The 18366-nt window shown below is 39.9% G+C and overlaps 1 protein-coding gene across 6 annotated transcripts in view; it reads right to left on the reverse strand.

Annotated features, from left to right (window-relative positions):
- LOC117229142 (nucleolysin TIAR) overlaps positions 1–18366 on the reverse strand; it is a 1163347-nt gene that overhangs the window by 32115 nt on the left and 1112866 nt on the right. For all 6 annotated transcript variants that reach the window (XM_076523711.1, XM_076523710.1, XM_033485364.2 and 3 more), the window contains one exon: positions 8559–8739. In XM_076523711.1, the coding sequence (XP_076379826.1) occupies positions 8559–8739 (181 nt within the window). The remainder of the gene's footprint in view (positions 1–8558; positions 8740–18366) is intronic.

Below are 18366 nucleotides of genomic sequence, written 5' to 3' on the forward strand. Positions count from 1 at the left end.
CTCCTCCTCCTCCTCTGGCCATCGTCGACGTCGACGCCGACGCCGGACGCCTCGTTCTCACACCGAGTCTAAAGCACAGCCGATAACCAGTACCAGATAAGATTCTTTCTTTTCAGCTGGGAAGAAAGGATCTCTCCTCCTCCCTCTCCACCTCTTCCTCTCTTCATCCCCGCGTCTCTTTCTCGCCAGCCATACTGGCACTGCTCTCTATACAGTGTATACCACTCGGTGCAAGTCCATGCGTCATCCCGAGATATTCGTTTCCGAGGCTTCCGACTACAGAAGAATGGAGGAAGGAGGAGCAATTAGACGGAAGATATCCGAATGACGGACATTGTCCACGGGACGGTTGGGACTGCGGCAGACACGCGAACGCGAGAACTGAACTGACGTGGGTTGCTCCGCCGGCGGAAGGCCGGAAGAAAGCAGAACGATGCTGAATAGCGTGGAATAAGCGCGCGAGAAACCGTCGCGTCGGCCAGGTACAAGGAACACGCCGTCCAACCGCCGGGCAAACCGAAGAGTTTTTCGTCTCCTTATTCCAACCTTTTCCTCCGTCGGACGTTGCTCGTTTTCGACCCAGTCGACCGCAGCTCTTCTGCTAGTTTCTGCGGAGACGGCTCACGGAAACCGCGACTGTCTTTGAGGATCTGATAGATCCTGATTCACTGAACGGCGGATTCTCTGGTCTCTGGGTTGCTATGTTTGTTGTTTGTGCGAGACGTTTGCTAGGATCTGAGATCCTTAGATATACAGGATGAAACATAATTATGTTGAAATCTGGAAAGGGGTGATTCCTGAGGTGATTTGAAGCAACTTTTTCCTTTACGAAAATTTTCTCCGACGCATCGTTTACGAGTTATTAACGAAAAACACTGGCCAATGAGAGGCGAGCACGGCTGCTGCTAGGCGGCACTGAGAGGCGAGCTCGGCTGCCGCTAGGCGGCCGAGCCAATCAGCGGAACTGAGAGTCGACCGCTCGGACGCTTACCGTCGGCCGTGCTCGTCTTTCATTGGTCAGTGTTTTTCGTTAATAACTCGTAAACGAAGCGGCGGATTGCATTTTCGCTAAGGAAAAAGTTACTTCAAATAACGCCAGGGATCTCTCGTTTCCTGGAAATATTATAATTTTGGGACACCCTGTATAGCTATAAACACGGGTTCGGATAGTTCGCCTGAAGCAAAGACGAACATGACGTCACAGTAAACTCGATAAGCTGAGCAGTGACTTCGATTAATGTTCGGACATCTTTTAAAACGCAATAACTTTTTTAGAACTAGGCTAAACTGCTTGAATTGTTCTTAGATGATAGAGGGACCAGTCTACCGTACCATAACTAGAACGTATTTTTTAAATGTTGCTATTGCTTGGAGTGACAGAAAGAAGAGATTAAAAGACTCGTGTTTTTTAACTCTTTTATCTGAACCTATAACGACAGTTAAAAAACATGCGTTTCGTAGATCGTTTGTTTTGTAGATCCTGGTAACTTGTGTGCGTACTGAAAATTTCATAGAAATCGATTGGTCTTGGTATGGGCTGTAAACAATTAAAGATCGCAAAAATACTAGATCGTCGACGAAGAAAAGGAATCTTCTTCTGTTCTGATTTTTCTGAACTAACATCTTGGAGCTTGTCGTTTTGTACGTGGAGATTTTCGTAAAATACCCGATAGAGAGCTTTCCGCAGTCATGTTTGTTCCCTGCGGGAAACGTTGTTAACGTTTTATTTACCGGAAGCCTATTAATAGGCTTTTCAATAACTGAACCGTGTCTAAGGGAAGCTCGATAATTTTCTCGTAAATAATGATTTCGAAAGAACCTGTTACGTTATATTGATCTAAACGGTTCGATCGTTTACGGATAAGATTTATAGGGCTTTTTTAACAGCGTCACCAACGCATAGCACATAGTTGCATATATTTATTGTATTTATCGCATTAAATGCATCGAATCCTCTCATCGAATATGAGAAAAATGTCGAATGAAAGCTATAAATTCTCGAAATATCATGGTACAATGTCTCTTTAATTGACGCTCGGATTGTCCACAAAAATGGACAATTTGGGAACAGGAGATATCATTATTATTATTATTATATTATTTTATTATTATTATATTATATTATATTATTTTATTATTATTATATTATATTATATTATTTTATTATTATTATATTATAGTATTTTATTATTATTATATTATATTATTTTATTATTATTATATTATAGTATTTTATTATTATTATTATTATTATTATTATTATTATTCGGGCCTTGCGGTTCGTTTTTATATTGGGTTGGCAACTAGGTAATTGCCGATTTCAGTTATAGATGTCTCTCACTCCCATTTTTATGATATCCGTAAATGTTATATTATAAAATTATTATTATTATTATTATTATTATGTTATTTTTTATTATCCGTGAATGTTAGCAACTGGACAAATTGAATGCAGCGGTCAAGAAAAAGCGAGCAGAATTGGTCAATCGTAAAGGTGTCATTTTCCAGCAGGACAAGCTAGGCCGCACACGTCTTTGTCTACTCGGCAAAAATTGATGGATATTGGTTGGGAATTGATGTTACACCCGCCATATAGCCACGATCTCGCGCAATCGGATTACCACTTATTTCGATCCCTGGACAACTCCCTTCGTGGTAAAACTTTTAATGACGACGACGCTGTAAAATCTCACTTAACTCAGTTTTTGGCCGAAAATGATCAGACTTTCTACGAGCGTGGAATTTTCAAGTTGTCAGAGGGATGGCAAAAGGTCATCGAACAAAATGGAAAATACATTACAGATTAAACTCCATTCCAAGTAAAAAGAAATTTTTATTTCATTGAACAAATCGGCAATTACTTAGCTGCCAACCCAATAGTTACGAATTGTCAAGATTATGTCAAGGTTATGCAAGGCTCGAATAATCGTATCTCCTCTTCCCAAATTGTCCATGCAATACATAAAAATCTTAAAGAATTGCGTTCACCAAAACCATTCGACGTTCTTTATAAAAAGAAATCGTAATCGTCGCACATGTGTGGCGCTACTAGCGAACGTTGTTAATTATAATAACAATTTTATCAGAAATTCTTAACCGTTAATCTTCGATCTTGAAAGAACTATTAGAAAGATATCGGCTTTTAGTTGTCGGATAAATTGTTAAAACGGAGACTGCAGGTGAATTTTCATGTTCGTCGTTAGACAGCAAATTGCTTGAGAAAGTTTTATAATCCTCTTTCGAATAGAATGAATCGTCGATGAAGCAGAGGAGAGGAAATTCTCTTTTGTTCCGATTTGTCTGACATCCTCGGTTTGTTGTTTTGCGCGTGGCTCTCGTCGTTGGACCGAGGCGTCTTTATATGCAGATTCGTACGAACATCAGAGTGAGAGAAAGAGAGAGAGAGAGAGAGAGAGAGAGAGAGAGCGAGAGAGAGGAGCAATCGATAAAATACACGAGAGACGCCATCGTAGTGTGTCCGTTCGATTGAAACGAATAGGCATACGTTGTGCCGTTCGAAGACGTCATTTTTCACGTTTCGGTCATTTGAGTTGCTCGACCACCGTTATTTTCCTTGACAATGGAGTTCAGTGATTAGAACTCGCATTGTGTATGCTTCCTTTTGTGGCAACGTATATGTATGCGCTTCTGTATCCGCGTAGCGAGCAATGGAGAAACACAAAAGATTCAGAAGATTACGAAAGGTAATGTATTATATCGCATTGATGAAAATGATGCCCGTGAATCTGTGTCTTCCATTATGATGAGGCTGATCGTTGTCGACGATCGTTGTCGTAACGAACCGTGCGACGCGAACGATTTATATTAACACATCTGTTTATCGAACGACGCAGAATATTCTATGGGAAATAATCTGTTCGACTCGAATCGATAAAACCGAGCGTGAAATCGCTGATCGAAATTATTTTTCTACTTGACGTTTCGTTCGTTTCTCTCTTTGTCGAATGGAAATAAACTGAGGTCAAAGGGAGGAGCTTCGAATTATTTTGCAATCGATACAATAATCGCAGCTTTAAAATAATTTCTCGATCGATGTAATAATCTCCGTCGCAGCTTCGAATAATTTTTAAATCGATATAATAAATCTCTGTGACTGTCTTAAAATAATTTCTCGATCGATGTAATAACCTCGATCGGAGCTTCAAATAATTTCTTGATCGACATAATAATCTCCATCGGAGCTTCGAATCATTTTTAAATCGATACAATAAACTTCGTCACAGCTTTAAAATATTTTTTCTATCGATACAATAATTTCCATCGATATAATAATCAGCGTCACAGCTTCAAATAATTTTTAAATCGATATCATAATCTTCGTCATAGCTTTAAAATAATTTTTCTATCGATACAATAATTTCCATCGCAGCTGTAAAATAATTTCTCGATCGATATAATAACAATCACTGTCACAGCTTCGAATAATTTTTAAATCGATGCAATAATCTCCGTCATAGCTTTAAAATAATTTTTCAATCGATATAGTAATCTCTGTCGCAGCTGTAAAATAATTTCTCGATCGATATAATAATCTCCCTCGGAGCTTCGAATAATTTTTAAATCGATACAATAATCTTCGTCATAGTTTTAAAATAATTCTGCAATCGATATAGTAATTTCTGTCGCAGCTGTAAAATAATTTCTCGATCTATATTATAATAATCTCCGTCAGAGCTCCGAATAATTTTTAAATCGATAAAATAATCTTCGTCATAGTATTAAAATAATTCTTCAATCAATATGGTAATCTCTGTCGCAGCTGTAAAATAATTTCTCGATCGATATAATAATCTCCCTCAGAGCTTCGAATAATTTTTAAATCGATACAATAATCTTCGTCACAGCTTTAAAATAATTTTTCTATCGATGCAATAATTTCCATCGCAGCTGTAAAATAATTTCTCGATCGATATAATAATCTCCCTCAGAACTTCGAATAATTTTTAAATCGATACAATAATCTTCGTCATAGCTTTAAAATAATTTTTCTATCGATGCAATAATTTCCATCGCAGCTGTAAAATAATTTCTTGATCGATATAATAATCTCTCTCAGAGCTTCGAATAATTTTTAAATCGATGCAATAATCTCCGTCACAGCTTTAAAATAGTTTTTCAATCGATATAGTAATCTCTGTCGCAGCTGTAAAATAATGTCTCGATCTATATTATAATAATCTCCGTCGGAGCGTCAAATAATTTTTCGATCGATATAATAATCTCCATTGTTGTCGTGATACGAGTCAAAACGCAGAATGTAACAACGAACGACGTGTAAAGCACAGCGACACGAGCTCCCTAAAATCGTGGAGTCACGGTTATTCTCCTGCCGATCGTGGCCCGCGCCAATGAAACGGGATATCGATCGATTACGTAAGTGATTTTCCCAGCGTTTCGAAATTAGCTATCAATTTTGAAAGCATCATTGCGCCCCCCATCAGATGCCAAAAGTTCCGTAAGGGCATCATGATGTCGTCAGTGCTTCGAACAAATTTTACCGCACATACACCGCCGTATCTCTCGACGTTGGACTTTTCCAATCCGAAATTTGGCAGCGGAACGCGGCATGCTTGAATTGGGTGGCTCGCCGACCTTCGGCATCATAAATATCAATCGCGCGTATGTTTCTTACTCGGCTATGCGAATCAAAAATATATTCCTTTTTTAATTCCAACTTCGGGAAGTCTCGGAACTCGGGCGGTTGCTTTTAGCTTTTTTTTTATACAATTATCCCTCGATATTGTAGACGGTTTTTGATCATGATCGACGTACGGTAAATTAACCCTGATTTTTCTTTCAACTTATAAACAAAAATGAACGATTTGAGGAGAGGAGACACGAATTATATCAAGAATTATAAAAATTCTCTTCCCAAATTGTCCATTTTTGTTCATATAAATTATAAAAATCCTCTTGCCAAATTGTCCATTTTTGTTCATATAAATTGTAAAAATCCTCTTCCCAAATTGTCCACTTTTGTTCATATAAATTATAAAAATCCTCTTGCCAAATTGTCCACTTTTGTTCATATAAATTATAAAAATCCTCTTGTCAAATTGTCCACTTTTGTTCATATAAATTATAAAAATCCTCTTGTCAAATTGTCCACTTTTGTTCATATAAATTATAAAAATCCTCTTCCCAAATTGTCCACTTTTGTTCATATAAATTATAAAAATCCTCTTGTCAAATTATCCACTTTTGTTCATATAAATTATAAAAATCCTCTTGCCAAATTGTCTACTTTTGTTCATATAAATTATAAAAATCCTCTCGCCAAATTGTCCACTTTTGTTCACATAAATTATAAAAATCCTCTCGCCAAATTGTCCATTTTTGTTTACAAACCGAAGGAAAATTTACGGAAGTTCTAGTGTTAAATTGCAGTGTTAATTGCATTTATGCATTAATCCTTCAAGCCGCTAATTAAATCGGCGAAATTTCAATTATTTTCATTCTAACATATTAAAACTCGCACGAAACGAAAAACTTTCGATAACATTCGAATTGCGAACATATACGCTAATTAAACACGAAATATTTGTAACACGCACTCTTATTATATTTTACATTCTTCTTGTACGTCGTTTTTACGCACACATGGCAAACCAATATGGCGTCGCCGACGTTCGCGTTTACGTCGAACCGACTTCAAAAAGGTTCGCGATAAAAATGGCGCTCGCCTCAATGGAACGATCAAAGATGGAGAGAAACTTCGATCTGCAGTTTGCGATTCACGCAGAAAATTCTGATTTAACGATCCGCGGTCCGGCGATCGTAAGGATCTCCCGTCGTCTCGATCTCATTTTGCGAACGCGAGCGCGACCCCGTTCGCGGCGCCGCGAGCGTGCGGGGTACGCGTCGATTCGATCGAACAGCCTTAAAAGTTCCGGTCCGTTAGGAGAGTCCGGTGATTGTAGGTAGGAAGAATTAATTTCTCCGCGACTCGTCCGTATACGGGCTAACTTTTTTTATTGGTCAACTTAACTTCCGTTTCACTTGTTCCGTTTCCGCGACGGCGGCGGCGATCCACGGGCTCCGTCCGTGCTCTTCAACTACGGCCGCGGGGTTCACCTCCCGGGATTTCTCGTCACGGCGACATCCCGAGGAGATATTACACGTGACGTATATCATCGCGACATTTCAACAACAGCGCGGGAGAAGAGCCTTGGGGGGACAGGGGCCGGGGGATCGAGAGATCGACGCGGGCCACGCCACTTCCGCGCGAACAAACTTTTGAAATTAATAAGTTTCTGAAGAACCGTGCGTCTTACTTAAGTGTACATTTCACAGGTGAGCGATCCGCTGGAATAATTGCTGAACTTTTTAAGATGTTTGCCCCCTGGCCCCTCCTGACCCGCCCCTGCGCGCTCCTCCTCCTCCTGCTCCTGTCCCTCCGCCGCCGAGAACCACGGCGAAATTATTTACTTTAGAATTTACATTAGAAAAGTTTCGGTTTTATTATCGTCCGCCAAACTGCAATATTCCGGCGAACGTTCTGCTTGTTTTCATTCATAGTGATCCCGAGTATTTCGGATTTTTGTAAATCTCCTTTTAAAAAAAAAGCGGTTTTCTCCCGGCAGGAAAATTCGCGGGACCGACTTCTCTCCGGCCTTTCGCCGTCGAGATTCATTTGATTCGCAGGCGAAAATTTTCAACGCGGCGAATTTATAACTCCGAACTCTGTTCAAGTGGTTCATTTAGGGAAGTACAGTAAATTCTCCCGAGTTTTCTCCTTCGGCTTGTAAACAAAAATGGCCGATTTCGGACGTGCTGGTACGATTTATCGCGGCTCCTTTTTATAGTTGCCGATCGTCAACGATTATAAAAACGAGGTGCGAGGTTCGAATAATCCTATTATTATTATATAATTATTATAAATCGTATTATTGTTATTATTATAATATAATATAATATATAATATTAATAGACTCGTCATTATATATAATACTATATTATATAATATATTATATTATATTATTATTATATTATTATTATATTATTATTATATTATTATATTATATTATATTATATTATATAATTATTATAATTATATATAATATAATATAATATAATAATCGAATTATTAGGAAGAATTTACTGTGCCCATACACGTTGTCCCAATGACAACTCTCTTCCGAAATATTCTACTTTTGTTCACGTAAATTATAAAAAAGACCTCTTCCCAAATTGTCCATTTTTGTTTATAAGCTGACGGAATTTACTGTGATAATGTCGAGCGATTTCGAAGTCGATAAGCTTTTATTTTCCGTTCGCTAGATGATTGATTTCTATGCGATAATTGGACAGTGTATTTTATGCATTTGTAACAAAAATGGGAGGAACATGGAACAGTGAATCGATCGAAGGAATTTAAAAACGTCGACGCATCATTAGAAACTTGTCGCGATTGTCGAAGAAACTTTCAATTAGTTTCCGCTTTTTACAGTTTTACAATTTTGCCTGCTTTTCTTTTGCAGGGCAATTTTTACTTTTCACGAAGATCCGCAGTCTGGTAATAACGTTCGAAGGCTTACCTGATGAAAGCATAACCCTTGTCTTTAAATACACGTATCTCCTGGATGGATCCAAAAGGTGAGAAGGTCTTTTGCATCAGTTCTTCTGTTAGACCATTGGTTAGCCCACCGCAGTACACTGTGCAATTTGTTGGACTACTTTGATTGTACACCTCGTCGAAAGTCAGTGGCTTTGCATTCGCTGCAAACAGAAAATAGATGGAATTAGCGACACACCATTTTACCACATTTTTTTTGTTAAGTTGGTTATGTGTATACAGGATATCCCAAAAATGTCTCGCAATCCGGAAATGGCGGGTTCCTCGGATCATTTGAAGCAGCTTCTTCCTTTACAAAAATGTTCCCCGAGGCACCGTTAACGAGTTATTAACGAAAAACAGCGACCAATAAGAATCGAGTACGGCTGACGCGAGGCGGTCCAGCCAACCAGCGCGCGAAGTCCAGTTCCGCTCATTGGCTCGGTCGCCTCGCGCCAGCCGAGCTCGCCTCTCATTGGTCACTGTCTTTCGTTAATAACTCGTTAACGGTGCCTCGAGGAAAATTTTTGTAAAGGAAAAAGTTGCTTCAAACGACCCGAGGAACCCGCCACTTTAGGATTGCCAGTCATTTTTGGGACACCCCGTATATATCTGTAATAGAATAATCGATGTCCTCGATGAAATATTTTTGGATCTACTTCTGTCGAATCTTTATAGAGTTTCGTGTCGTCGAGTTAGTCGAGCGTTCTCACATTTTGCAAATTCGACACAACGTTTGTCAGCATAAAATTAACCGTGGCTTAATTTTCGGCGAAAGCAGATTAGAAAGTTCTCGTGAAAACTTCATCGGCCAACTCAAAAATAACATACCGAACGCGTGTGTACGAAAGTTCCCGGCAAAATTATATTCGATCTATTTGCACACCTTGTAATTTCAAGCGAAGTTTGGATAACTACGAAGTTCCGCGGTGTGCAACTTTGTCTATGCGGAGATCAATTGTAAAATTTCGAACGTTTCACGTGTGATGCTACGAGCGCGCTATTCGGGCCAGGCCTTCAAAATTCTTCCGAGTTTCGTTCACGATCCCCCATAAACTATCACGTAACAGGATGCGAAACTAACAACTTGGCGGTTTCGGTGAACCGATCAGAATCGGCGAACCGCTTTATTTTAACAGTGCAAACCTCTTGCTTCGGTCATTGATAACCTAAGCGCGGCGCGTGCATAACTATTTCACTTCGCTGCCTGATTCATTGACGATGCACGAACAGCTGCGATACCTCGGCAAAGCGGTAAATCCAATTAATATTCATCGAAAGATTAATACAAATTCCACGCTTCGTACGTCCCGGAGATTCGTTCATAATTGTAAAATGATTCTAATACGCCCGCGCTGTTCTCCGAAATGTCACATTGGAAAGCACGGGGTCGTTCTTTAATTGCAATTAGGACGATAATTAGTTCGCGAAATTTTGATGAATATCATGTCTCAACGGTTTGTTATAGTTTGTTATGTCGACTACGAAACGTTCGCTAATTTACTAACATTCTAAACTGACTGATTTGTAGGAAAATTGACTGTTTATTAATTGTATTAAAATTGACCGATCGTCAATTCTAGTAAAATTGACTGGCTGTTAATTCAAGTAAAATTGACTGACTGTTAATTCTAGTTAAATTGACTGACTATTAATTCTAGTAAAATTGACTGACTCTTAATTGAAGTAAAATTAACTGACTGTCAATTGAAGTAAAATTGACTGCTAATTCTAGTAAAATTGACTGACTGTTAATTCTAATAAAATTGACTGGTTGTTAATTCAAGTAAAACTGACTGATTGCAAATTCTAGTAAAATTAACTGGCTGTTAATTCAAGAGAATTGACTGACTGTTAATTGCAGTAAAATTGAAGTAAAATTGACTGGCTGTTAATACAAGTAAAATTGACTGGCTGTTAATACAAGTAAAATTGACTGACTGTTAATTGAAGTAAAATTGAAGTAAATTGATTAATTGACTAATTGAAGTAAAATTGACTGCTAATTCTAGTAAAATTGACTGGCTGTTAATACAAGTAAAATTGACTGACTGTTAATTGAAGTAAAATTGACTGACTGTTAATCGTAGTCAAATCGATTGCCAACGCATTCGACATTTATTCCATCCTTTCAATTACGCTTTTCGCTCTTCGTTTGCATTGTTGAAATCCGCTAAAATAATCGATGCATCGATGCTCAACGATTTCAGTTTCTTCGGTTGCAGACGAACACAGCGAAGAATGGAATGTTCTACAAACGTTTCAATTACCAAACGACACTATAGGATACTCTATTATTTACAACAACGAACTGTGTCGGCAAGTCTAACGAATACTGTGTATTTTGAATAAAACGTGACAAATAATACGTATTATATATCCAATTTCAACGACTATTCAAACGAAAATCTCCGCATGCATTGATTACTGTAGCGATCAAATTTCACTGAGAAATTCGATACTTATTTACTTGACCAAAATACTAAAACCAAGTGCTACCAAAACCAGGTATACATGCAGTACAATCTACCCAGTTTATTCTATCGTCGAACATTATCCAACTCCGAGCATTTCATCCTGTACGAAGTTATGTCAATACGAAATTCTATCAGGATCCAAAAATACGAAAGTAATTATCCGAAAATTCTAACCGCAACGGAAACAGAACGTGAACTGATACATTTAACACCAGGTTTACGTCAAAACGACGCGTACCAAATCATTTAGTTTACAATAATCGAGAATTTATTCAACGAAGTTTCGTCGGTCAATATACTGGCCATTGGCCATAATATTTGGCCGATATTGCTCAAAATCAGAGTAAATATTCTTCTTTTCATGGAGTATATACGGAATAAATCATAATTTGTCATTTATTTTTATATACTTTACGAATTAAATATTGTTATTTCTCTTTTACATATTCTCTAGAATAAATACAGTTATTCCTTTTTATCGAACAAATATTATTTCGATCTCGCACCATTCTGTAAACATAGTGTTAAAACAGCTCACACAAAAATCACGCGGATCAATTCGCCGCGAGAGAACAATTCGCGAAAGAAACCTGTCCCAAATCAGCAACGCTAGTCGCCGGCAATTCGCAACAGACGTACAGCGACAGCCTACGAGAAACAGCCGCGGACATCCGGAACAAAAGCGACGGGGAACAGTCGAACGAGCCGAAGAACTAAGAGCGAGACGATAATCTCGGGAGCCTTTAAATACATATTGGAATTCGCGGGCGAGGTAGGCAGCGTCGAAGACGTACGAAATTTTAAATAAAAACACAGGATGTCCCAAAAATGTCTCACAATCCGGAAATGGCGGGTTCCTCGGATCATTCGAAGCAACTTCTTCCTTTACAAAAATGTTCTCCGACGCACCGTTAACGAGTTATCAACGAAAAACAGCGACCAATAAGAATCGAGTACGGCTGACGCGAGGCGGCCCAGCCAACCAGCGCGCGAAGCCCAGTTCCGCTCATTGGCTCGGTCGCCTCGCGCCAGCCGCGCTCGCCTCTCATTGGTCACTGTTTTTCGTTGATAACTCGTTAACGGTGCCTCGGAGAAAATTTTTGCAAAGGAAAAAGTTGCTTCAAACGACCCGAGGAACCCGCCACTTTCGGATTGCGAGACATTTTTGGGACTCCCTGTATACTAGGCGTTCCCATCTCGGGGCTCTCTATTCGCCGGGAAATTAGTATTCAGGGTTTAGCCGTGTAGCGAGACGGGGTTTCGCTCGGCGTCGGTGGCTCTGCCGAAAAAGATCGAGCTGCAGCAGCAACAGCAGCAGCAGCAGCAGCGTTAGCAGCAGTATCAGCAGCAGCAGAAGTAGCAGAAGTAGCAGCAGCAGCAGCCGCTGCAGCCCTGGGGTACAGCGAGTGTGTATGGGAAACGCATTTTGCGCAAGTATATTTAGCCGTTTTAAAGCGATAGATTTCCTCGCCACGTTCTCCGTCTCTACGGTTCCCCGTCTTAACTTCGCCGATACCGGGAAAGGGGTCAGGTTTGACGACGCGGAACTCGGGCGCAGCAAGCTAGCTGTTCGAGATATCGAACGGCAATGCCAAAGAGGTTGAACCCCGTCAGCCAAGTTTACGATCGTACGGGGGCTTAGCCTATACTAAGGTAGCGGAGCTACGGGTGTAAACGCGACCGGTAAACCACGGCCTGTAATTGCCTCGTTCGAGGATAGAAGGTTCTCAGGACGTCGGGAACGTCCCGTTAAGAACTTACCGGGGGGACGTTCTCTTCGTTTCTGATAGCTCGGCATTATCTCTTTATTGCCCTCCGAACGTTATTCTTAGTATTCTCGGAATGTCGTTTCGCCCGTGCGTTATCGGTTCGCTTTAAAAAATTTTCTTCCCGCTAAAACGCTTACGTAGCTACTATAATATTGATTTTTCTCTCGTGTTCAGGAAATTATTGTTTTCTTTTTACGAGCGAACACCCCCGCCGCCGATCCCCGTCCCGACGGCCGCCGTCCCCGACCGGCCCCGCTCTCGTCCCTTCCGCCCTCCCTACGTATCTACCTAGCTAGCTAGCTAGCTAGCTAGCTACCGGCCTCACCTGCTTGCCGCGATCGATTCGAGTGAACAGCGAATGTCAAAACGTCCCTCGAATTCACGGACATCGAAAGATTAACGGATTAACACACCCTTTCGCGGACCTCCGGACGCTCCGTTTTAAAGGTCGCGAAATCTAAACCGCGCCCCGTTCTCGAAAATTCGACCGTCTTTCGCTGTCGCGTGCTGCAAATTTTTATAATTCGTTCGTTTAAACAATTTCGTTCGGCGCGAAAAGTCAGCCATCTTGCGGATCAGAAGTATTTCAGGTTTACATATCATGGAGCTATTTTTTTTATGCAAACAGAAATCGTGGACCTACGGACGCTCCGTTTTAAAGGTCGCGAAATCTAAACCGCGCCCCGTTCTCGAAAATTCGACCGTCTTTCGCTGTCGCGTGCTGCAAATTTTTATAATTCGTTCGTTTAAACAATTTCGTTCGGCGCGAAAAGTCAGTCATCTCGCGGATCAGAAGTATTTCAGGTTTACATATCGTCGAGTTATTTTCTTTTTATGCGAAGAGAAATCGCGTATCGAAGATTTTCGTGACGAATATACAGAACGATATTTATAATTTATGATAAAAATTCATTAGCATATTTTCGCGTCGTAATCGTCGCGTCTGTTCTGTTACGAAGTTATCCGCCAGGTTTTCACGATCTTATCGATCTTTGCCGCGTAAGTATATGGCGACATTTGGAGACGTTAACGGTTAAATGGGTATTTTTCTAGGCACTTTTTCATCTCGACACGGTAAATCCGAAGCTTAAAATCTCTTGTTAGAATCACTTATTGTCTGGTACTTGGTGTTGCAGTTATTATGCAAGCAATCGGATCTATCGATTTTCTAGGAATTTTGAGATATATAATGAAAATTTCGCGTTTACCATATTTTCGCGATGAAACTACCGACTTCTTCGTGGATCCCATTAAAATTCCGAATTCGCAGACGTACCTGGTTATTTAAATAGCGTCGGGTTCAAAGTGTTAAGCGGCGTATGAAAGTTGGCAAACATTGAAATGTAGAATTCATTTTTACTCCAAAGGAATCTTTTGCTGCGAGCGAAATAAATATTCACTTTTAATCGGGCTTTTAGAAAATCATTTCCGGCCGAAGAAAATTTGCATCGAAATCCGTAATCTTATTTATGAACGCGACGAAGCGAGAACAATTTTAATCGTTGCAATAACGAGTCATCCGTGACGCCGATTGTTGTACAATCGCACGAAGCAAATACTCGATCGAAATCGTAAGCACACGATCTTCGAACGAATTATTTGCTCGTTTATCGGAAACGAGAAATGCTTAACCCTTTGATCGGTGTGCCGAGGCCACAAGCGACCCAAAAGTTACATTTACGATTCATCCTGTAGCAATAGTTCAATTTTCCATGTTCTTGCAATTCGATACGCTATTTAACGATAAAACGTAATGAGACGTTTATCTAGAATTAGATCCACGCACTTTATTGCGCTTTTTATCCGACGTCCGTTATGCTCCCAGTATAGCAGCCACTTTTGTAAAGATTATCGTTCCAGCGAAGGGTTGAACGTGATACTAAAAAAAAGAATGATAGATGCTCTGGAATATACTGTCGACGATCGCGCAAAAATTCTGGAATCCTTTAACAGGCGGCAATTGGATGAACGCGTGAAGCTAAAACGGCGGATCGTCCTCTTCCAGGTGCGACGCTAATGTTAAAATTTCACTCGCAATAACCGTGAGCGAATCGTCATTAGTCTCAGAAATTTCACCGACTCTCTTCCCAAATTGTCCATTTTTGTGCGCAATCTGAGCGTCGATTAGGCAGAATTTCCTGTATTTTGAGACACTTCGCTGTCAGCGAATCGGAGTGAAGTATAATCAGTGGTAGACTTATTCAATTAACAACAAAGAAGACGCCTCGTTACAACGATTACCTCAATTTTAATTGGATTGTATGATAGCTAATTAGATTAGACTGTGCGGATTTTATGTGTTTATAACAGAAATAAGTAGATCAAATTCAGAACATTCGGAACATTTAAATAATTTAAATAATGCTTCCATCGTGTTCGATTGGTTAACAATTTTTGCAACAAGACGTAAACGAAGCTGCTGCATCTTGCACACATTCTTTCATATCCCACAAAAATCCGCTAATATTAATAATCAGCCAAAACCGAATTAATTGCGCAACTTCTGAAAACTGTAATCCAATTTTTACGAATGCGAGAATAACTGCGCGAACTCTTCCCTTTAAATTCTCATCTTGTGTTTCTACGAACGAAACATTTTCCAATTGTTGCAGCACCGGTTTGCAGAGAGAAAGAGAGAGAGAGAGAGAGAGAGAGAGAGAGAGAGAGCCCGAGTAAAATTGACACAGTTCCGCGGACAGCGTATTTTCGTTCGTTCGCGATGCAACCGTGTCGCACTTGCCGAATGGTTAAGGTAAGGGCCGCGCAGCCCGTAACGTGTCACAATGCAGACAATCAACAATCCACGGTGCATAGCACGTCATTTCAACGCGAGTGGTTAAAGGCACGAATGACAGAGTGCGGAGATAATAAAGCAGCCTAACGCCATCAACGGGGGCCCCTAACTACAGCGATACGAGCCGCCATCCCCGAACCCAATCTGGAGCGAACCCCGCCCGACGTTTTAATTGTTGAAGGGACCAATTAAAAGTCTTTGGTTAGTAAGCAATGAACCGGAATATGAGCGGGTTTCGCTTTAACAGTGAGTCACCACGGACCGCACGCCATTATCACGGTGTGTGTCATTCGATCGTCCCCGCGTCGGGCTAATTGTACTGTTGACAGAACGCTGGCACGATTTTTATGACGGGGCACGGCTTGCCCGCGGAAAACCGTGTAACGCGAATCGTTGTATTTTCTTTCGTTGCTGCGTTAACGATCGCGGTTTACAATTCGCTGACGACTGTAAGAAGTATCCAGTTCGGTGTAGCATTTGTATTATTTGCGATTAGAAACGAATTTGAACGATTGTGGGCAGGTTGTTATTGTATTGTAAATATCTCCGCGATAACTAAGAAACGGACATTTCCACGACCGAGGCGACGTTGTTTGGTCTTTTGGGAATCTAAATTCTCCATTCCTGAATTGCATACTTTGATATCGATGCGACTATTCTAGTCGGCGTAGACCTCTGCAAGCTGATATCTTAGTATGTTTTATTTAAGATTGTTATTGTATTGCAAATATCTTCGCGATAACTAGAAAACGGACATTTCCACGACCGAGGCGACGTAACTTGGTCTTTTAGGAATCTAAATTCTTCATTCCTGAGCTGCACACTTCGATATCGATGCAAATATTCTAGTCGGCGTAGACCTTTACAAACTGATATCTTAGTATGTTTTATTTAAGATTGTTATTGTATTGCAAATATCTCCGCGATAACTAAGAAACGGACATTTCCACGACCGAGGCGACGTTGTTTGGTCTTTTGGGAATCTAAATTCTTTACTTCTGAACTGCATACTTTGATATCGATGCGAATATTCTAGTCGGCGTAGACCTCTGCAAACTGATATCTTAGTATGTTTTATTTAAGATTGTTATTGTATTGCAAATATCTTCGCGATAACTAAAAAACGGACATTTCCACGACCGAGGCGACGTAACTTGGTCTTTTGGGAATCTAAATTCTTCATTCCTGAGCTGCACACTTTGATATGGATGCGTTTATTCTAGTCGGCGTAGACCTCTGCAAACTGATATCTTAGTATGTTTTATTTAAGGTTGTTATTATATTGCAAATATCTCCGCGATAACTAAAAAATGGACATTTCCACGACCGAGGCGACGTAACTTGGTCTTTTAGGAATCTAAATTCTTCACTCCTAAACTGCGTACTTTGACATCGATGCGTCTATTCTAGTCGGCGTAGACCTTTACAAACTGATACACGTATATGATTTTCTTCCATGTGTGTGGGTTGTCATAGTGTGATGATTCGCGAGTTACAAGCTTAATTCGAACGGCGAGAGAAACATTTGCATTCTAAATTCTACTAATCTCTCTGTCTAAGATTTACTAATCTCTCTCTCTCTCTCTCTCTTTATTTCTCCCTCTCTGTCTTTCTCTCTCTAAGTTCTCTAAAAATATATCTAAGAAAATATCTAAAATATCTAAAATATCCAAAATAATTTATATAAATGACCGTTATTGATCGCCGAGGAAGATTCGATTATAAATTTAATGGAACGAAACTTCACGTTTCGAGCTATGATAAAATTTTCGAGGGTTTCCAACACGGTTACTGGCGCGCTGATAAATTGAGGGGTTACTATAGATCCATACTATCAAAAAGTTATCATTCTGGGAGGACTCCGTGAATGAAAATCAGCTTTCAAAGAAACGATCTTAAAGATGAGATTGGCTTGTTACCGGGGCTTCTTCGGATAGAAAATGTCACGGTCACGGTATGCAATGAAAAATCTTATCGGAGCTTATTGACTCGCCGGTTTTATCGATTCCCGAGTGATTTCGCGATCAGCCACTGCGCATGGACGGCTCGGAAGCCGAACGGTTTAGCATCCGCTGACCTTAAAATTCGAATTAATAAAGAGTTCGTAAATTAGCTGTAAAGAAAAGCAACGATGCCACTAAAGAGAAAAATCTCAGATATCTAAGAAATATAAGAAAAAAATCTCGATGTTCCTCTAAAGACGGAAAGTTAATTTAATTAATTAATATTGCCATTCCATGGTGAATATAAGTGCTGCTCGATATAAGCGCTATTTACGAAGAAATCGACCAGCTATCAAATTCTTACACCGATGACCGGATTTTTATTATTGTATTTTTATTATTGTATGGTTGTATTATTGCATTATTGTATTTTTATTATTGTATTAATCGTATAAACATGAGCCAGATTAGTACATTGTTTCACTAAACATTGATTCGACATTTTTCAAAGTTCGCAGTGCTCTAAAAAAGTACGTCTCTGTATCGAGGATAGTTTGCAGAATCATTTTGCCTCAGAAAAATTCGCTATTATGATCGAAATACAGTAAATACAGTAATGTCTCCTTAACTTCTGTACAAAAATGGACAATTCGGGAAGAGCAGGTACAATTATTCGAGTCTCGTGGCTCGTTTTGATAATTGTTGACAATTGCTAATGTCACAATTGCGGTTTATTGTTATAATTATAAATTGTCCATGATTATAAAAACGAGCCGCAAGGCTCGAATAATCGCATCTCCTCTTCCCA

Source organism: Megalopta genalis, chromosome 7 (assembly GCF_051020955.1).
Source record: "Megalopta genalis isolate 19385.01 chromosome 7, iyMegGena1_principal, whole genome shotgun sequence".
In the NCBI taxonomy this organism is placed as follows: domain Eukaryota; kingdom Metazoa; phylum Arthropoda; class Insecta; order Hymenoptera; family Halictidae; genus Megalopta; species Megalopta genalis.